This window comes from Lepidochelys kempii, chromosome 5, assembly GCF_965140265.1.
Source record: "Lepidochelys kempii isolate rLepKem1 chromosome 5, rLepKem1.hap2, whole genome shotgun sequence".
NCBI classification, from domain to species: domain Eukaryota; kingdom Metazoa; phylum Chordata; order Testudines; family Cheloniidae; genus Lepidochelys; species Lepidochelys kempii.
In genome coordinates this window covers 92,227,729-92,250,432 of record NC_133260.1, presented here as the reverse complement: position 1 = coordinate 92,250,432, position 22,704 = coordinate 92,227,729, and the positions used below count along the sequence as shown (strand labels likewise).

Below are 22,704 nucleotides of genomic sequence, written 5' to 3'. Positions count from 1 at the left end.
ACTTGTAGAATTGATACATTAAACATTGACTTGTTCTTGGGAAGCCTCTCTCTTGAGTTATTCTGCTAGTTATTCTAAGAGTTTAGGTAGGAGGACCTCAAAAGGAAGCTCATAAAAGGACAGAATGGAACAACCCGATTTACTGCACAATCAGGAGAGGGACAAACAGGACCATTTGAATGAGTTCTCTACGTATGCTGGAATGCCGAGGCTTTGTGGCATGACCTTTCCATAATGAAACACTCTGGCGTGGGCACTAAATGGCTCAGAGAACGTTAATAGGACAAAGAGCCTTTCACTTCTAGAACACTGATTTGAATCCAGTCTAAGTTGGTACTAACTAAAAGTCATTAGTATCTGATTGCTGTTTAGTGGTGTATAGTACATGAATTTGTAGTCTCCAGCAAACTCCTAGAAGATATAATTTAAGATAACTGACCCCACTGTCTTAGCCGAGAAGCTGATCACTGAATGGACATGGTAACTGAACTACCCTTTTCATCCCTAAATGTAGTCTGTCCAGGTCAGAGATGAAGCATATTGGTGGCACAGCATAGGGAAGCTTCCACTATTATTGCTCTTGCTGTACTTGTCTGGTGAATAAATGGAGAATTTCAGTCTGGAACCATTATCCAGGACTAGAATTCACTTTTATCTCCTATATCTTCTCAAATACATTCAGAAAGATTTGATGGACTCTTATCTGTAGAAATGTCTGATAGTTTTCGAGAATGTTATGTCAATTAAATTCCACTTCACACTATTTAATTCAAACATTGAATGCAAAATATGCATAGCCTGAAATCAAAGTAAAACTGAAATAGGGTACAGTTATTTCCTATGGTTTTAAAAAATAAAGTACCTGCTATTAAAATTCCATATATCACATATTGAATTCTGGTTTTGTATTTCTTGCAAAAGTCACAGACTTCATCATATTTCCTTTCCAGATACCTAGAAGTAAACACAAGCAACCAAAGCAAACAGAACAAAGAAATAAATTCCACCAAAGCAGAAAGAAGAGTAATTCATACAGGAACATTGCATTAGATCTATCAAAGGTCCTGGACTGCCAGAGAGTTAATTCTGCATTCCAAAGTGTAAAATAAAACTCCTTTGAAAATCTTGGATATCTTTTTGGAACTATTTTAGTATTAGTTATTTGACTTTGGACTAGTAGAGTGAAAATGGATTTGGGAGATCCTTAAAGGGCCACAATTTTGAAAGACTAAGATGTGGGTCTGTCCACACAAAATTCACATGTAAATGTACAACTGCAATGTGTCTGCAATTACTGTAATTGTGTGGAAATTAGATTATAGAATTAACATAAACTAGTTAGGCTCTTAACTAGTCATTAGTGTACTCATTACCAAATTTGTGTGCACATCTGCAATAATTATGATCTTTATTGCAAAGGTGTAGTTTTTTGTGCATGGCAAGGTCCATGCACAAAATCATTGTAGTAATTCTGGATCTCTTGAAAATATAGCCCATCATTACAGGCACTCAACATTTATCAAACTTTAGATTATATGGAAGCTAAAATTATCTAGTGTATCCAAATACTATAAGTGTATCTTAGCATCTGCCCTCCCCATGTGTTAAGTGAACCATTTTTGGTTCTTTTTTTGTGTCTGTAGTGAATGTCATGGGATTTTACCATGGTGCACTAAGATGTAAGGGAAGAACAGTGTAAGGGAATTAATTCACCTCAGATTTTCATTAATATGATATATGGTGGTACAAAGTGTGTGTCTAGGCCAGTGGTGCAGCTCTCTCTGTGTTATGTGGGCCACCAAAGAACATATATACTACCTGTATGGCCCTGAGGATGTCATAGGGCCACAGATGTGTGCTGATTGGTCTGCAAGCAGCCTGTGGGCCGCGGGTTGAGAATCACTGAGCTAGACAATCACCTAAGCTTTGTGTAAGCTTGAAAAGAATTCACAGCTACAGATATGACCCTCTAAGTCAATTCCTGACAACCTTTAGACTAGAAAAGCAAAGATATATTTAAGGATAATAATTATCCAAACTGACAGGTTTCAGAATAGCAGCCGTGTTAGTCTGTATTCACAAAAAGAAAAGGAGTACTTGTGGTACCTTAGAGACTAACATCCGATGCATCCGAGAAGTGAGCTGTAGCTCACGAAAGCTTATGCTCAAATAAATTTGTTAGTCTCTAAGGTGCCACAAGTACTCCTTTTCTTTTTGCAAATTATCCAAACTGTATTCATGTGGTAAACAGATGCAGCTGGAGATAAATACGCAGTGAAACTTAGCATGAGCTTCCTCCTTATGCTGTGGTAAATAATGATTAATTTTAAAGAAACAGGCAATGTCACATGCCACTGTAATGTGATTCATTTTTATTTAGTTCAGATTAGCACTCAAACAACAGACTAGGAAAAAGTTTGATTACCAGGTCAAACAGTAACAGATCTTTGATAAATGTTGTTTGCTTCTGACATGTCAATTTTTGTTACTGGAATTTCTATTGCCATACAAATTATAGCTCTTATTTGATAGGACATTAAGTTACCCACTAAGCCTCTGCAAAGAGATTAGGTACAAGGAAAAGGAAAGAAAGCTGAAGGAAAAGATATATAAATAAGACAGAACAGCCTTATCAATTTTCATTGTTGGTGAATGAATTAAAGATTATTAGCGATTACTTGCTGTGGTGTACTCTTACAGTGATATAGTAATGGACAGATTTTTTTTACAACTTAGTAATAGATAGCTAAGATAGGGTATGGGCATGAAAGGATACAGTCAACCTGTGGAACTCTTTGCCAGATGATGTTGTGAAGGCCAAGACTACAAGCGGGTTCAAAAAAGAACTAGATAAATTCATGGAGGATAGTAGCCAGGTTGGGCAGGGATAGTCTCCCTAGTTTCTGTTTGCCAGAAGCTGAGAATGGGCGACAGGGGATGGATATTTACCTGATGATTACCTGTTCTGTTCATTCCCTCTGGGGCACCTGGCATTGGCCACTGTTGGAAGACAGGATACTGGGCTAGATGGACCATTGGTCTGACCCAGTATGGCTGCTCTTATGCTTCTTCATTTATTGAATAGTGGAACACAAGCTGCTTGGTTACAGTATATTCTAAAGGTATTTTGTATAATTCTACAAATCATCCTTATTGTTGATTCTAACTCTGAGATCTTAAAATTGAATTGTATTTTCTTACAGTCTCTTTTGCCCTTACATCATTTGCATAATGGGTTGGGTTTGATTATTTATTTATTTAAGTGCCTGTCATGTTAGCTCCTTAAAACCAGGCTCCTTAAAACCATTCAATATTAAACAAATACACACATAATAAATGGATAATTTTACTCTGAGATGTGCCATTGGAAGAATAGCATCTTGAGGTTCTAGTTCGTTATCTCTCAAAGAACTGAAAGCCCATCTGGTTGTATGGGTGTAATGTGTAAAGTGTAAAGTGTAAAAAAGCCAAAATGACTGAGAAATTAAAAATGTAATAGTAATAGACTATCATGAATCCCACTGGTGCCTGAACCTGGTGATATTCTGAACAAAAAGAGCTCCCAATCATACTAGTAGCTGTTTCCATTGCTTCACATTGACACTTGGAGTGATAATCTTAGAATCACATTATATAAATGATTCCTTATCAAGTCTGCTCACTTTATAAGTACAAAAGTCGTTTTCTGAATACTATTCCTGTAAACTTTATCTTAAAAGTTAAGCATGTAAGAACATAAGAATGACCATAATGGGTCAGACCAAAGGTTCATCAAGCCCATATCCTGTCCTCTGACAGTGGCCAATGGCAGGTGCGCCAAGGGAATGAACAGACAAGTTATCATCAAGTGATCCATGCCCGATCACCCAATCCCAGCTTCTGACAAACAGAGGCTAGGGACACCATTCCTGCATATCCTGGCTAATAGCCATTGATGGACCTATCTTCCATGAATCTAACTAGCTCCCTTTTGATCCCCATTATAGTATTGGCTTTCACAACACCCTCTGGTAAGGAGTTCCAGAGGTTGACAGTGCGTTGCGTGAAAAAATACTTTCTTGTGTTTGTTTTAAACCTGCTACCCATTATTTTCATTTGGTCCCCCCTTGTGCTTGTGTTATGAGAAGGAGTAGATAACACAGCCAGGGCACAAGGAGAGCATAAAGGTGATTTGATTGTGTTACTTCCTTATTTACTTTCTCTATACCACTTGTAATTTTATAAACCTTTACCATATCTCCCCTTAGTTGGCTCTTTTCCAAGCTGAAAAGTCCCAGTCTTATTACTCTCTCCTCATACGGAAGCCATTCTATATCCCTAATCCATTTATTGCCCTTTTCTGAACCTTTTCCAATTCCAATATAACTTTTTTGAGATGGGGCGACCACGCAGTATTCAAGGTGTGGGTGTGCCATGGATTTATATAGAGGCACTATGATATTTTCTGTCTTATTATCTATCCCTTTCTTGATGATTCACAACATTCTGTTCGCTTTTTTGACTGCCGCTGCACATTGAGGGGATGATTTCAGAGAACTATCCACAATGACTCCAAGATCTCTTTCTTGAGTTGTAACAGCTAATTTAGACCACATCATTGTATATGTATAGTTAGGATTATGTTTTCTAATGCGCATTACTTTGCATTTATCAACATGTGCTTAAATACTTTACTTATTTCAAGCAGGGAGCAGATCTATTGAATGAGAATTGTCATTTTTAAAAAGGCACTTTTAGAACATAGAGTTAGTTAAAATTAAGGTTATCAGTAGCTATACAAATCACTATTCTTACTAGCATTAATCTCCTAGAAGATACACCTCAATACTGTCCTGCTGGTACATAATTCATAAAATGCCTAACTGATGGAATATACCTTATACAGTCTATGAAATCATAGAATCATATAACTGAAAGGGACCTTGAGAGGTCATCTAGTCCAGTCTCCTGCGCTCGTGGCAGGACTAATTATCTAGACCATTCCTGACAGGTATTTGTCTAACCTTCTCTTAAAAATCTCCAATGATGGAGATTCCACAACCTCCCTCAGCAATTTATTCCTGTGCTTAACCAACCTGAGAGTTAGGAAGTTTTTCCTAATGTCCAACCTAAACCTCCCTTGCTGCAATTTACGCCCATTGTTTCTTGTCCTATCCTCAGAGGTTAAGAAAAGCAATTTTTCTTCCTCCTCCTTGTATATGTTGTTATTAATGGATTGATCTGTTTCAAGACTTGTGACACAGGAATGCTAGGCTACTGGGAGTGATTTTTATTTTTAAATATATCAATGAGGCATTTGTCTTCAAAATAAAGGACACATAATGAATGGACTTTACAAGAACACAGGAAAAATAGTTAGGTTAAATGTTAGGTCCATCTTGAAGATTCAATTCATGAATAAAAATTTTATAGACATACCACTGCCCCCACCATATGCCTGATATTCTACTCCCACTCCATTTTCAGTGACATCAAAAGCTGGCCTTAGAGTAATTCAAGTGAAGCAAAGTGCTCTTCGGATTACTGTGTAAATAGAGATTTCGTTACTGTGAGTAATTATATTGAGCTGCTGATGGAAGAACAAAATGACGTGGGGAACAATAATAAAGCACTGTGAATAAACCTTAATTATTTTGGAACTCTCAATGGTATTATAAATAAATCAGAATTAATAACTTCCTATCACATGCCCTTCATCTTCTTTGTCCTAACTCATCTTTCCAGTCCTATCTATTATAATTTCATTACTATTCTTTGTTTTGGTTTTCACCAAGAAGGTTGGTGGTGATTGGACGTCTAACGTAGTGAATGCCAGTGAAAAAGAGGTAGGATCAGAAGAGGCTAAAATAGGGAAAGAACAAGTTAAAAATTACTTGGACAAATTAGATGTCTTCAAGTCACCAGGGCCTGATGAAATGCATCCTAGAATACTCAAGGAGCTGACTGAGGAGATATATTAGCTATTAGCGATTATCTTTGAGCAGTAATGGAAGACAGGAGAGATTCCAGAAGACTGGAAAAGGGCAGATATAGTGCCCATATATGAAAAGGGAAAAAAGGACAACCCAGGGAACTACAGACCAGTCAGCTTAACTTCTGCACCCGGAAAGATAATGGAGCCAATAATTAAGCAATCAATTTCCAAACATCTAGAAGACAATAAGGTGATAAGTAACAGTCAGCATGGATTTGTCAAAAACAAATCATGTCAAACTAGCCTGATAGAAAAGGAGGACTTGTGGCACCTTAGAGACTAACAAATTTATTTGAGCATAAGCTTCCGTGAGCTACAGCTCACTTCATCGGATGCATTCAGTGGAAAATACAGTGGGGAGATTTATATACACAGAGAACATGAAACAATGGGTGTTACCATACACACTGTAACGAAAGTGATCAGGTAAGGTGAGCTATTACCAGCAGGAGAGCGGGGGAAATGGGGGGGAACCTTTTGCAGTGATAATCAAGGTGGGCCATTTCCAGCAGTTGACAAGAACATCTGAGGAACAGTGTGTGTGTGTGTGTGGGGGGGAATAAACATGGGGAAATAGTTTTACTTTGTGTAATGACCCATCCACTCCCAGTCTTTATTCAAGCCTAAGTTAATTGTATACAGTTTGCAAATTAATTCCAATTCAGCACTCTCTCATTGGAGTCTATTTTTGAAGTTTTTTTGTTGAAGTATTGCCACTTTTAGGTCTGTAATCGAGTGACCAAAGAGATTGAAGTGTTCTCCGACTGGTTTTTGAATGTTATAATTCTTGACGTCTGATTTGTGTCCATTTATTCTTTGACGCAGAGACTGTCCAGTTTGGCAAATGGCAGAGGGGCAGTACATGGCAGAGGGGCATTGCTGGCACATGATGGCATATATCACATTGGTAGATTTGGAGGTGAACAAGCCTCTGATAGTGTGGCTGATGTGATTAGGCTCTTTGATGGTGTCCCCTGAATAGATATATGGACAGAGTTGGCAACGGGCTTTGTTGCAAGGATAGGTTCCTGGGTTAGTGGTTCTGTTGTGTGGTGTGTGGTTGCTGGTGAGTATTTGCTTCAGGTTCGGGGTCTGTCTGTAAGCAAGGACTGGCCTGTCTCCCAAGATCTGTGAGAGTGATGGGTTGTCCTTCAGGATAGGTTGTAGATCTTTGATGATGCGTTGGAGAGGTTTTAATTGGGGGCTGAAGGTGATGGCTAGTGGCGTCCACCCTATCCTGAAGGACGACCCATCACTCTCACAGATCTTGGGAGACAGGCCAGTCCTTGCTTACAGACAGCCCCCCCCAACCTGAAGCAAATACTCACCACCAACCACACACCACACAACAGAACCACTAACCCAGGAACCTATCCTTACAACAAAGCCTGTTGCCAACTCTGTCCACATATCTATTCAGGGGACACCTTCATAGGGCCTAATCACATCAGCCACACTATCAGAGGCTCATTCATCTGCACATCTACCAATGTGATATATGCCATCATGTGCCAGCAATACCCCTCTGCCGTGTACATTGGCCAAACTGGACAGTCTCTACGTAAAAGAATAAATGGACACAAATCAGACGTCAAGAATTATAACATTCAAAAAACAGTCGGAGAACACTTAGATTCATAGGTATTTAGGTCAGAAGGGACCATTATGATCATCTAGTCTGACCTCCTGCACAACACAGGCCACAGAATTTCACCCACCACTCCTGCAAAAAACCTCACACCTATATCTGTGCTACTGAAGTCCTCAAATCGTGGTTCAAAGACTTCAAGGAGCAGAGAATCCTCCAGCAAGTGACCCGTGCCCACTTCAATCTCTTTGGTCACTCGATTACAGACCTAAAAGTGGCAATACTTCAACAAAAAAACTTCAGAAACAGACTCCAACGAGAGACTGCTGAATTGGAATTAATTTGCAAACTGGATACAATTAACTTAGGCTTGAATAAAGATTGGGAGTGGATGGGTCACTACACAATGTAAAACTATTTCCCCATGTTTATTCTCCCTCCCCCCGTCTCCCCGCTGTTCCTCAGATGTTCTTGTCAACTGCTGGAAATGGCCCACCTTGATTATCACTACAAAAGGTTCCCCCCCATTTCCCCCGCTCTCCTGCTGGTAATAGCTCACCTTACCTGATCACTTTCGTTACAGTGCGTATGATAACACCCATTGTTTCATGTTCTCTGTGTATATAAATCTCCCCACTGTATTTTCCACTGAATGCATCCGATGAAGTGAGCTGTAGCTCACGAAAGCTTATGCTCAAATAAATTTGTTAGTCTCTAAGGTGCCACAAGTACCCCTTTTCTTTTTGTGGATACAGACTAACACGGCTGCTACTCTGTAACCTGATAGCTTTCTTTGACAGGGTAACAAGCCTTATGGATAGTGGGGAAGCGGTAGACATGCTATAGCTTGACTAAAGTCAATACTGTCGATACTGTCTCGCATGACCTTCTCATAAACAAACTAGGGAAATGCAACCTAGATGGAGCTACTATAAAGTGGGTGCAAAACTAGTTGAAAAACTGTTCCCACAGAGTAATCAGTGGTTCACAGTCATGCTGGAAGGGCACAACGAGTGGGGACCCACAGGGATCAGTTCTGAGTCTGGTTCTGTTTAATATCTTCATCAGTGATTTAGATAATAGCATAGAGAGTGCACTTATAAAGTTTGTGTACGATACCAAGCTGGGAGGGGTTGCAAGTGCTTTGGATGATAGGATTAAAATTCAAAATGATCTGGATGAGAAATGGTCTGAAATAAATACTGTAGGATTAAATTCAATAAGGACAAATGCAAAGTACTCCATTTAGGAAGGAATAATCAGTTGCACACGTAAAAAAAGGGAAGTGATTGCCTAGGAAGGAGTACTGCAGAAAGGGATCTGGAGATCATAGTGGATCAGAGGCTAAATATGAGTCAACAGTGTAATGCTGTTGCAAAAAAAGCGAACATCATTCTGGGATGTATTAGCAGGAGTGTTGTGAGCAAGACACGAGAAATAATTCTTCCGCTCTACTCTGCTCTGATTAGGCCTCAACTGGAATATTGTGGCCAGTTCTGGACGCCACATTTCAGGAAGGATGTGGAGCAAACTGGAGAGAGTTCAGAGAAGAGCAACAAAAATTATTAAAGGTTTATAAAACATGACTTATGAGGGAAGATTGAAAAAATTGGGTTTGTTTAGTCTGGAGAAGAGAAGACTGAGAGGGGACATAATAACAGTTTTCAAGTACATAAAAGGTTGTTACAAGGAGGAGGGGGGGAAATTGTTCTCATTAACTTCTGAAAATAGGACAAGAAGCAATGGGAGGTTTAGGTTGTACATTAGGAAAAACTTCCTAACTGTCAGGGTGGTTAAGTACTGGAATAAATTGCCTAGGGAGGTTGTGGAATCTCCATCATTGGAGATTTTTAAGAACAGGTTAGACAAACACCCGTCAGGGATGGTCTAGATAATTAGTCTTGCCATGAATGCAGGGGACTGGATTAGATGACCTCTTGAGGTCCCTTCCAGTTCTATGATATTAACACTCTAAACTTTAAGGGCCCCATTCTGAGAATGGGAGTCTCTGCTCAAAAATGTGCACACAACTGCGTGTTTGCAGATGCTTAATTTGTACACACAACTGTGGTAATCGCCAATGGTTATTTAGACACTCAAATGCTTAATTTGCACTCACAATTACAGCAATTTCCGCCCTATTTTTTTAACATGGCCCTAAAAGTTTAAAATGGGAAATTGTTTCATAAATGCTAGTAAAACCACAAATTTCCAAAGAGCAGGGAGGAGGGACTAGAGAAGAATAGCTCATTTGGTTATGTAAAAATAGTTAATTACTTTACAAGTTGTGTGGCATAAAAACTAATGCTAACTATTTAAGATAAATATTTTAATTTTATGACTGTTTGTGAAACTGACCAAATTATGGGCTTGGTTTTCCAAGTTAAGTGTTCAGAGTAACAGCCGTGTTAGTCTGTATTCGCAAAAAGAAAAGGAGTACTTGTGGCATCTTAGAGACTAACCAATTTATTTGAGCATGAGCTTTTCTTTTTCCACAGTATGCATCCGATGAAGTGAGCTGTAGCTCACAAAAGCTTATGCTCAAATAGATTGGTTAGTCTCTAAGGTGCCACAAGTACTCCTTTTCTTTTTGCAAGTTGAGTGTAATGCATATTTTATGCATATACTTAATTTATGGCTCCAAATTCCCAACTTGTGCATATAAATTGGGTAATTTTACATGCACATGGCCAGGTCAAGTAACCCAGTTGGAATGAGATAAATTCAAAGTACCTGGCTACCCAGCAGCTGAGTTGCTAGAGTTTGCTGAACTATAAAACAGGAAGACTGTGCTTATATGAAATCTTCTCCCATCCCAATATGACAGAAACATGTTAATTCAGAAGTCAGTATTTTATCTCAAGCTCAGGAACCTCTTTTATGGAGATTGGATACACACACGCACACAGGGACTATCAGCTCAATTCATTGTGTAATCACTGACACCTGTGCAAAGTAGTGTAAAACACTACCAAATCAGGATGGTGGTGGTTTATATCTACTTTGCACTGGTGTGAATTCCTATACAGTATGCATGGCAATGATGAATCTTGAACTTCCAGCAGGAATCCATTAACAGGCTCAACTATTATTTAAGCTACTATGCAAAAGTGGTGCTGTTGGATCAAATGTGCAAATCTAGTCTATGTAAAAATATTAGCTTCTCTAATTTGCAAAGATTCCTGATCATAATCACATGCTCAGTTCCATGATCATATATGTCAGTTGCAAGGCATAATAATTTTAAATATAATGTAGTTTTTTCAATACACAAATTACTAGGAGATACAAAGGACTGCCTGGCTTAGAAATATGGCAGCTGAATTTTGGCCTGTCATTCAGGAGGCTGAGACATTGGCAAATTTTTGCTTGGAGTGGGGGTGAAATGGGTGGAAAAGTTGCTCATTCAAAAAAAAAAAATTACCCTTGTAAGAATGTTTTCTCAGCTACTGAGTCATGTTTGTTTTTATGCTGATCACTCTCGATATTGATGTGTGTATCCTCCTGGAAAACAGATACACAAAAATATAGTGAATATGACATATTTCTCTTAAGGACAGCTGAGGTGGTTTCACAGGGCAAGATTTGGTTTCATTCTGTAGCTGAATCACAATCAGCATGCAGTCTCAACAGGAACTCTCAAGAGTAACATCTCATTCCATTTATTCTATTCATGACACACATTCTTTCTCATTTTGCATACAGCTCTGATTCAGCTTTGCGGTACCAACACTGTTATTAACATCAAGCACACTCAGTAGTTATATAGCATAGCTGTCAAGTGATGAGCTTTTTGAATTTTGAACCTTCTCAAAGCCCACAAAATTTGAAAGGGGGAGGTAAAGAAAGAGACTAGCCTGGCCCCTCTATGTCACTAGATGAGGAAAAGAGTCAAGAACAGAATAGCTTTGTATAGCTGATCAAAAGTGAATTTTATATTCTAGGTGGATCTTGTAGCACTGCCTATTAAGGTTACCTGACTTTTCATTATAAGACTCTGTTTTCAGTTAATTGTAACTTTTGCCAAACTTTAACCACTTAGGCTGAAATTTTCCATGCCAGGTGTCTGCTCAGCACTCAGTGTTTTTTGGCTAGTGTCAGTCAAAGTAGTCCAGTTGCTTCCAAGAAGGTGGCTAGGGAAGAATATGTTGTTTTGCCCATGTTTAAAAAATTCTGGAAACATTTTATTTGAAAATCTCTAGCACCCCCTTGCTTTAGAACAGGGACCTGAAGTTTGGCAGGGAGGTAGCCTTTTTGTCAGGGATATCCTTTTAGGCAGATTTTCATAGAAACAATTAATCTGGCCAAGTTATAAGCCTTTGAAATTTTGTAGTTTACATGTGACAGCTTTTAATTTTAACAGCTAAAAACTCTAAAGATTTTATCCACCCTGACCATGCTTGAGCCTCTCACGGCTCCTAGTGCTGACCAGACTGCATGTACAATTCACATTGAGCAACTGAGCATGCTCCATCCCCTCACAACTTCTACAGGTAAACAAACTGGACATGCCCAGTCCCCAAAGAGTGACTGAGCATGCTCCAGATTGGTGATATGGTGGCTCAGAAGGACTTTCCCTGTAAGAGCAGTTCCCAATAACTCAAGGCTGGGGTTGGGCCAGGTACTGGAACTGAGAGCAAGGAGCCTGTCTCTCCTGTGTTCTCTGTGACTCTACCCCTTGCTGGCACCCTGACAGTGGGAAGGAGGAAACCACCTGATTTGATTGCAGAGGGACAAAAGGCAGAGTAGGGGGAGGGAAAGAAATAGACTGAGACAGTTACTTGTAGGAGGAGAAACTGACTAGAAGTTGGGGGGTGGGGGGACATGTTCCTTCATAAACCATATTTCTCTGAGGTATAAAGTATGCATCAAACATAGCCAGAACACTTTCACAGTCATCTTTGTGTTGGACTTCAGTAGAGTTAAAGGATTTGATCTGCTTGCTCCCTCAGAGCATAAATTAAAGAAGATACCTATGTATCTCTAGTTTCTTTGTGGTGCTTGGTAGCAATGTAAAATCTTTCAAAATATTGTTTCTAGTTTGTCCATTCTGAAGGTTTGTCACAGCCAAAATTCTCTGGGGACACTGAAGAGTGGCATGTTGATGAGATCCTGCAAGCTTTGTTATAGCTTTCCTTTTGTTTGTGTTCTTAGTTTACTCCTGACACCATGTCATGTACTTCTGTCCCAGATAAGGACTGGTCACAGAGCTTGCTTATACACAGCAGATATGTCCATTATAAGATCCTTTAATGCTCTGCCAGGTATGACTAAGGTTTGCTTTAAATAAGGTATTTTACACACAGTGCCAATTAGTAGCTGAATAGTATAATACAGTTTAGTTTCCATTACAATGGGATTTCCTCCAAAACACCACTTATATCCGGGACTGGTTCCTCTCTACCAATTTCAACTTGTTACCTTCCAGTCATTTTTGTGCTTTTTGCCCCTTCTACTCAAATTCCTAATGTCACCTGCTTTCATATTTTTTTTATATACATATATATATATGAAACAGATTCTTTGCAGTACATCACAACATAAAGCATTCTTCTTTGTCCCTTATAAATTAAAATGTTAAAAATAAAAATTAACCAAAATAAATATGTACAAACAATATCACAATTTTGTCTTAATATATCAATGCTAAATTTATTTGTGAAGTTCAGCTACAATTCTTGAGCCTGATTTGCATTTATACTACTGCCCTTTAAACCATTCTGGCAGAGTATTACACTTACATTTCCTGTAAGATCCTTTTGCCAGAATAGTGAAAAGAGGCCTTAGTGTAAATTCTGTTCTTTCTTTGTCAGCTGAAAACTGTAAAGTAACTGAAGGTTTTCACATAATTAACTGAATTTTCTGTAATACAAGGAAAGCAGTCCCCATATGTTGTTTTTGTTCTTATCCCCTTTCAATGTGTTATTTTAGCATGTGACGAAAGAGACTGTAATAATCAATTGTACACTACTTGGTATGGGGCTGGAAATATTACAGTGTGCAATTATATTGTGAAGCAGGACAATGTTGTCTTAAAAATACGTACTGATGCAACCATACTATGGACTATACACTAGCCTCCAAAGAGGAAGTTTTATTCAGTTTGGCTGGTAGTTTGGAGCAATTGTGTGTTGAGTAATTTTAGACTTTGTATGCCATAAATTTTATGCTACTTACGTTCACAAAACTAGTTTATAAATCAAGACCTGTCACTATTTTTCTCCTGTTCAGTCTATTTTTTTCTGCTGCATATTATACATTCTGTTGAAAGCTCTGAAATGCCCTAAGTTCATTTCCAGGGAGACCATTTGAAGCAAACTAGCTCAATGGGAAAACTAACAAAATAACTAAAGTGGCACGTAGGGAAAAAAAAATTTGCTCAGAAGCTACCACTCATTTTCCTATGTGATAGTCCAAAGCTACATGGATAGAGGTCTGTTTGTAGCCTTCGTGATTCAAATTTCCATGAGAGGGCCCTGAAAGCCTTTCAGCTCTGTGGAGCTAGACTATTGTATATTATCTGCTCTATTCTACTTAACTTTGATTACTTTCTTTTTGATATTCACTGGGAAATAAAATGAAGATCAAACATGAATCAAGCCACTCGTACTGTAGGTAGTATTTGCCAGCCAAGGGGTTCTTTCCGCTATACATCTGTAGCAGGGTTCTATCCTGATGGATCTAAAGTGATGAGGCTATCAGAGTGCCATTTTCTCTATAGTTAAATTAGGGTTATACTGCATCTGTTCATTTTGGATAGGTGGAATCAAGAGACTCAAACCTAAATTACAGCTGATCACATAGAATGAAAAATGGGCTCATTTACTTGGCTCTATCTTCCCAAGTCAGACCTCCTAACTCTCAATTTTGCCATGATACAGTCATGCTTAAAATGCTTGAGCCACACTACCCAAAACAGTGGGGGCTAAAATATGATTCTGAGTGTCCTGGAAAGGGAGCACTCTTGGGAGTCATAAGTAAGGCTATGGTTTTGTCATGGAGGTCGCAGAACTCACAGAATCCGTGACTTCCGAAGACCTCCATGACTTCAGCCTCAGTGGCTGGGACCTGCAGGGTTCCGCCACCTCCCTCAGTGGCAGGGAGCTGTAAGGTACTCTCTGCCACTGAGGTAACAGTCTCCCAAGCTCTCAGCTGCCATGGGCAGCAGAGGTACCCCGCAGCTTCCAGCCACCACAGGCAGGGCGGGGTACCCTGCAGCTCCCTGGCCACCACCGTGGGGCAGAGGAACCCCCACAGCTCCCCAGCTGCCACCGCAGGGCAGGGACACCCTGGCAGCTCCCCACCACCGCCTCAGGGCAGGGGGAGCCTGCAGCTCCTGGCCACCGCCACAGGGCAGGGGGACCATGGCAGCGCCCATTGGCTGGGAACAGCGAACCGTGGCCATGGGGAGCTGCGGGGGGCTGTGCCTGTGGACAGTCAACGTCAGCAAAATGTCTCGCAGCCCGCAATCAGATTACCCTGATGGGATGCATGTGGCCGGAGGGCCACAGGTTGCCCACCACTGTACTAGAAACTTACAGGATGTTCATTCTCATGCTACTCTGCTGGCATTTGCTGGTGCTATATAATGGTCAGGTGTCTTGTGAGGTCAGAGATCCACCAAGGGCCTGGTCCTACAAAAGCTTATGGCTGTGAGTAACTTTACTCACACAAGCAGTGCCCTAGAAATCAACAGGGCCCTAAATGCAGTGAAACCTGGGTTTTCAGCCATTTGTTTGTGGTAGATCATAAAAGGCAGATCTCTTGCCAATAGTTCTTCTACCAGAAGTGATTGCAATTCATTTCACAGAGATTAAGGGTTTGTCTTCACAGCACCGCAATCCAGAGTACGGAGTCTGATTTGTAAAGCGCTTTGAAGCATTGTGCTCTATTTGCCTCATGTAGATCCTGCTGGCACAAACTAAAAGGTACCTAGTTTGCATTAAAGTAGTTTGTCCCAGCAGAATCTCCATGGGACAGGTAGAGCACGACACTTAGTGTGCTCTACAAATCACACTCCCATACTCCAGACTGTGGTGCAATTTAGACAAGCACTAAGTACAATAGATGTACTTAGCTCTTCCTAGAGTCTGAAGCCCCTGTTGTGAAAGACACATAAAAAGTTGAGAGGTATTTCCAGAACACATGTACAATTCTAAACACATCTAAAAACATAATGTGGTGACTGCATAGATGGTGCAATAAATAGGATAATACTCTACACAGAACACTCAAGGCTACGATGTTTCAGGCATAACTTCCCTGCCCTTTGAACTGTATAACTGTTCCTGCATAGGTAGGCTAATATACTCAGGAACTGAGGGGAAAAAATTAATTTCAAATGGTTATATATCAGGGATTTAGCCAAACTTCTTTCTTTTGGGTTTTCAGAATAACAAAGAGAACCTATTTGCACCACTGAAAATGTTTAAAATACAATATTATTATACTAATTTACGATACCTTTGTCAATCTGCCTTCCTAGAACAGCATGAAAAATAGAGATACACGAAACAAAAGTTAAAGGCTACGTTGTGTCTGGCCCTGTGCAGGTCTAAAAGCATCTGAGGGAAGTGGGGGTAAGAAACTTACTTCCTTTCTTTCCTGTGAGAAGGCCAGGCACAATCCCAGAGCTGGGACTGAGAGATTGTCTACATGGAAAGTTACTGTGCACCAAGCCAGGGTGTGAATTTACAGTGCACTACCTAATCTGCATTAACTTCCTGTGCGGACACTTACTGTCCACGATAGTGCTTTTGTGCAGTTTAGCTTAGTATAGGGCACTGCCTGATGGCCCCTTTAATGTGTAGTAAGAGTATCCACGTGGGGAGTTAGTGCTGAGAGACTAGCGTGCTGTAAATTCACACTCTATCTCGCTGCACACGACTTCTCCATTTAGACAAGCTCTCAGGGGGCATTAGAACTTCTGGAGATTAGGCCTGATGGACATGGGACCTCACAGGCCAGTATGGGGAGAGCACGTACTGAATTCTGTGAAAGGGCCTACATTCTTCTGAAGTCCCCAGAATCAGGCCTCAGGCACACACCACTTCCGAGAATCTGCAGTGTGTCTATCTGCATTGCTATCTTATATGTACATGTAAGAAGGGCTCGCTGAAAATTTCAGTGAAAACTTTTTTTTTTTTTTAACAGATAATTGGGTTTTGACTAAACAAAAAATGTTATGGAATGTGCCTCATTTCCTCAGTTTTTTTCATTTTCAACAAAAATACAAAACTGACAAATGTTGGTTTTCGGCTGAAAATCTGTTGTTTTTGTTGAAATTTTCTGTGGAAAATCCCTCATTTTCTGACCACCTTTTCTAAAATACTCCTCATCTTCCTTGAATCTTAGTGCCTCACAATCATTAATGGATTTTATCCTCATAGCACTCTTGTGAGGTAGGGCAGCACTATCCCCATTTCCTTAGAGAGGGAACTAAGGAAAAGGGTAGAATCATAGAATCATAGAATCATAGAATATCAGGGTTGGAAGGGACCCCAGAAGGTCATCTAGTCCAACCCCCTGCTCAAAGCAGGACCAATTCCCAGTTAAATCATCCCAGCCAGGGCTTTGTCAAGCCTGACCTTAAAAACCTCTAAGGAAGGAGATTCTACCACCTCCCTAGGTAACGCATTCCAGTGTTTCACCACCCTCTTAGTGAAAAAGTTTTTCCTAATATCCAATCTAAACCTCCCCCACTGCAACTTGAGACCATTACTCCTCGTTCTGTCATCTGCTACCATTGAGAACAGTCTAGAGCCATCCTCTTTGGAACCCCCTTTCAGGTAGTTGAAAGCAGCTATCAAATCCCCCCTCATTCTTCTCTTCTGCAGGCTAAACAATCCCAGCTCCCTCAGCCTCTCCTCATAACTCATGTGTTCCAGTCCCCTAATCATTTTTGTTGCCCTTCGCTGGACTCTCTCCAATTTATCCACATCCTTCTTGAAGTGTGGGGCCCAAAACTGGACACAGTACTCCAGATGAGGCCTCACCAATGTCGAATAGAGGGGAACGATCACGTCCCTCGATCTGCTCGCTATGCCCCTACTTATATATCCCAAAATGCCATTGGCCTTCTTGGCAACAAGGGCACACTGCTGACTCATATCCAGCTTCTCGTCCACTGTCACCCCTAGGTCCTTTTCCGCAGAACTGCTGCCTAGCCATTCGGTCCCTAGTCTGTAGCTGTGCATTGGGTTCTTCCGTCCCAAGTGCAGGACCCTGCACTTATCCTTATTGAACCTCATCAGATTTCTTTTGGGTAGATTAAGTGACTTGCCTCAAATCATGCAGGAACTCTGTGGGTGAGCCACGAATCAAACCCAGCTCTCCGAAGCCCAGTGCCCATCTTTCTTCCCTCTAGCCTGGGCCATGGGCTGGGTCTTAAGGGCACAATCTTACATTACCAGTACTCTTTCTAACTGAAGAATTTCATTGATGGCGCTTTAGATTAATTTGTCGTTCCACTTTAAAAAACAGATTTTTATTTATCTCTAATACATAACACCCTTATAAAGAAAGAAGGGCTGTTTGTAAAGTGGGTTTCTTTTGTGCCACTCTCGTATTTAAAGTAGACTATAACAAATATACTGAATCGTTAAGATTTTCAAAATAATTATAATTTGCCTCAGAAGCAGTTGGAATTGTCTCATGTGACACCAGCCCTCTTGGCTGACACACCAGAGACTGAATGTGTCGGGTGACCTCCAGAATTAAAAGCATGAACTACTGCACCTTGAGTTATAGCTCTGTAGCTGGGGTCTGTAACAACTCATATCTTCAAGGGATCAGCACAGAGGGGGAATGGTAACACCCTCCCCCACCCCCACTGGGTTATACAATGTTAGCAATTTCTTTAAATATCCCTGAATCTACATCTATTGTGTTCAAATGTTTAAAAAACATGAACTTGGAATAGAATTTGATTTTTTTGGCTTTCAGACTCATTGTGTCTGAAAGCATTTGTTAGGGGTCCCATACTGCTGTGCCCTTTTAAGTCTACAATATTTTAACCTGAGTTGTCCCCCCGAGCACTGCTGGAAATTAGTGTAGCACATGAGCTGCTGAAGTGTGGTACAGACTGTTGGAGTTCTGCTAGTGAGCATTTACCCCATATTTCTCCAAGTGTTTGGATTTACTTCCAAAAAACAGTACTGTAGGGCCCACCACAAACACAGTGGGCCAGATTCTGATCTCATCTTGACCCATGTATCTCAGGAGTAACTAGAAGGATTCCAGATTTACAGTGGTGCAACAAAGATCAGAACCTGGTGTACCATGTCACCAGTGGAAGGTTTTAGTATAGGAATAGGTTTTAGTGCCATTATAGGCAATCGGAGTAGCTAGTGGTGAATTAACTCTTTTTGTTGCCCTGGATGAAGTCAAAAAATGTTGGCCTTGCACACTCACTCCTTTCTCCTTGCATTTAAGGGCAGCAAATGAAAAACTTGTTACCACTGCTTTTAGGCCTCTTGCCACCAAACTCAGTCACTGGTCAAGACTTCAAATCAGGCAAATGTATTAACTAAAGCATCTAATGGAGCTGCTTGAAATATGGAGATTTTTTTGTGAAAATATTGATGAAATCTTTGCTGTGCACTAACTTCACCATGCAGACAAGCCCTAAGTTCAAGTTCTAGAATTGTGTCTGACCTTTTGAAGGTAAAGGAAGGAAAGAAAAGTTTTGATTTTCAAAATTTTTTGACTATCTCTAGTAAATCTAAGTGATTAGTGACCCACCACATGGGCCAAGTCATACAGCCAAAGGAAATGAAATAGAAACATTTGATGTAAAACCATCTGTATAGCATTTCTGTCACCCTTTGACCATTGGATGTTACCTCTTATTTACTGTTGCCCTGGGATTTGGGCCATCTAGTGGATGTGTAATTACAGCACAAATCCAAGTATGTGCTCAATTCGGGGAGATAGGGTATAATTTTTTGTCCTGTGTGAAAAATAGCCTCACTAAAAGTGTTGGAGAGCCAGACCAACATTTTCAACTGTGAACCCTCCAAAAACCAGCAAAATCTAAGAGGAAGAAAATACTTCTTTCAGTGTCAGTGGATTCTGGAAAGTGGAATTCCATTTTGCTTATGGTCAAAAATGTTTACAGTGTAGAATCTGCCCATGAGGTTTTAGATTAATAAGTTAAATAAAACCCATAAAAACTCTTTTGATAAAGACAGAGGGAAAAAAATCAGGGGCTTCATGACAGCACAGAATTTACTATAAAGGACCACATTCTACTCTCGGTTACATAGATTTGACTCTGGAAGAGCTCCATTGAATTAAAAGCTTTAGACTATTTATAATACTTTCTATAGAAAACTGTCACCACACCCTCTACAGGTATAGTTGTACACTGAGCTGGAGGTGTAATTTCCAGATTGAAAATGTATGCCCTCTGCTAGGTCTGATTGAGCTAGGAAGCTAAAAAACAGCAGTGTAGCCAGAGAGGTGCAAGAGCAGCAGGAGGGCTACCTGAGTATGTACCCATCCAAACCACCTGAGTATGTACCCATCCAAGCAGCTAGACATATACTCAACATGGCTAGCCTGTCCCACTGCTATGGTTACACTGCTGTTTTTAGCTTCCTAGCTCATTCAGAGCTACCAATGTCTCCTCAAGCTGGAAATTACATTTACAACTCAAAGTGCAGACATACCATATTTCAGCTCTCTGCCTTTAGTACTCATCATGACCAGCATTGCTATGCCTCATGTACGTTTTGGATAGAGTTGTTATGAAATTATGAAACATTTTCAGGAATCCTGGTAGTGATATCAATGTATCCATGTCTTTTTGATGGATTTCTGAGAACAGGACTGGCTCACCTCTCAGTTTACTGATTTCAGTTCTAATTCAGTTATTCATTTTATTCCTGGATGTACTATCACAAGTGCATATTCATTTTCTGTCTTGACAGTATTATTAACCCTACTGTGTTTCTGGTTCGTTCTGATTATAAACATGGTTACTCTAGTGACTGGATATTATTTTCATCTGAAGAAAAACAAAAACCTTACCGGGTCACTCTGCACAGCATCACTATTTTGTAAATTCCTGCTTCTTAATGAATTGTTTCTTAGCCCCTCCTCATTTATAACTTCATCTTCAGAGTTGTTCTGAGAAATATCAAAATTGTAAACAAGATGTGAGTTCAAAACCAGAATCAAACATCTTTCTTTAATATAGGAATAGTTGACTCTAGTTGCGACAATCATGCTTCTGTGCTTTACTTTAGCAAGACAGCAAAAGTACAGAGTTGCTCTGTGCTCCAATACTGATCTGCATGCAACGCTCAAAGGAAGAATGGAGGAGAAAGGGGTGCTTTAAGATGCTGAGTGCTGAGTCATTTTATCCCTCAAATTACTAAAATAGTCATACCCTAGAGAAACAAGAAATGGTAGATGCCAAATCTTAATAATTGTCCTAATAATAATGCCAATTCAGGGATGTGACTTCCACTGTTTTAGTCATACGAGGTTCTTACCAAGCCTTATGAGTATTTTATTAATAAAGAAAGGCAAAGAAAGAAAAAGTAAAGCTAAAACAAAACAAGCAAGAGGAAAACAATGGTTACTTCAGTATGTCTCTTTACGGAGAGCTTTGAACAAAGATTACACCTCAGAGAGCAGCTCCATCCTGATGGGGATGCCGTTCTCTCAATAGGTTAAGACCAAAGTATATAATTCCCCCTATCAGTAGTGAGTCCAATCTAAGTGTATGAGAGATAATAAAAACAGTTTGTAGATGGGTAAGGGAATTTCATTTAAGGGTTTGTGAATCATGGATGGACAGAGGTAAGTTGTCTTAACTAAGGCCTTGTCTTCACTACAGGGAAAAGTCGATCTAAGCTATGAAATTTGAGTTACGTGAATAGCGTAACTCAAGTCGATGTAGCTTAGAACTACAGTAACTCCTTGCTTAATGTTGTAGTTATGTTCCTGAAAAATTCTCTTTTAAGCGAAATGATACTAAGCGAATCCAATTTCCCCAAAAGAATAATGTAAATGGGGTGGTTAGGTTCCAAGGAAATATATATATATATATATACACAGTATAAGTTTTAAACAAACAATTTAATACTGTACACAGCAATGATGATTGTGAAGCTTGGTTGAGGTGGTGGAGTCAGAGGATGGAAGAGGGTAGGATATTTCCCAGGGAATGCCTTGCTGCTAATGATGAACTAGCAGTCGGCCAAGTCCTCAAGAGTTAACACATTGTTGTTAATATAGCCTCACACTCTACAAGGCAACACAAACGGAGGGAGGAGACACAATAGACCAGCGATTCTCAAACTTTTGTACTCATGCCCCCTTTCACATAGCAAGCCTCTGAGTGCGACACCCCCCCTTATATATTAAAAACAAACACTTTTTTATATATTTAATACCATTATAAATGCTGGAGGCAAAGCAGGGTTTGGGGCGGAGGCTGACAGCTCGCGACCCCCCACATAATAATCTCACGACCCCCTGAGGGGTCCCAACCCCCAGTTTGAGAACCCCAGCAATAGACGCATGGCAGTGGCTGCAAACATTCCCTGTGGAAACTGAATGTGATGATAAACCCACGCTATCCCACTGGATCGTACTACTCCCTCCATTTTCCAAAGTGCCGGGGGGTGCACGTGTGCACGAGACAGACTCACACACCATGTGTGTGTGTGAGAGAGAGAGAGACACACACACACCGTGTGTGTGTGTATGTATATGTGTGTGTGTGAGAGAGAGAGAGAGAGAGAGAGAGAGACACGCATTGCTCTTTAAGTACGCTGACTCCACTCTAAGTACATTGCCTTTTTAAGTAGATCAGCAAGCTGAGACACCAGCTGCTGCCAGCAAGCTCCATCCATCCTGAGCCCTGTAGTGTCCCCTCCCTGCTTTGTGGAGATGGAGTACAGAAGTAGGGGCCAGGAGCAGGGGGAGGAGGACACCCTGACATCAGCACCCCTCCCCCACCCCCACACAGCAAGCAGGAGGCTCCGGGAAGCAGCTCCAAGGCAGAGGGCAGGAACAGCACATGCAGTTGGGGGAGGGACACCTGAACAGCCTGGCAACTGATAGCCTGCTGGGCGGCTGCCGCACTGGGAACTTAGGGGAGCTGATGGGGGGCTGCTGGCCCACCCTG

The 22,704-nt window shown here is 40.6% G+C and overlaps 1 protein-coding gene across 1 annotated transcript in view; it reads right to left on the bottom strand.

The window, feature by feature from the left end:
* SLC28A3 (solute carrier family 28 member 3) overlaps positions 1–22,704 on the bottom strand; it is a 75,096-nt gene that overhangs the window by 39,678 nt on the left and 12,714 nt on the right. Inside the window, exons 2-4 of the mRNA XM_073346238.1 lie at positions 20,595–20,693; positions 10,987–11,066; positions 863–954 (exon numbers count right to left, since the gene is read on the bottom strand). Coding sequence (XP_073202339.1) covers positions 863–954; positions 10,987–11,066; positions 20,595–20,693 — 271 coding nt within the window. The remainder of the gene's footprint in view (positions 1–862; positions 955–10,986; positions 11,067–20,594; positions 20,694–22,704) is intronic.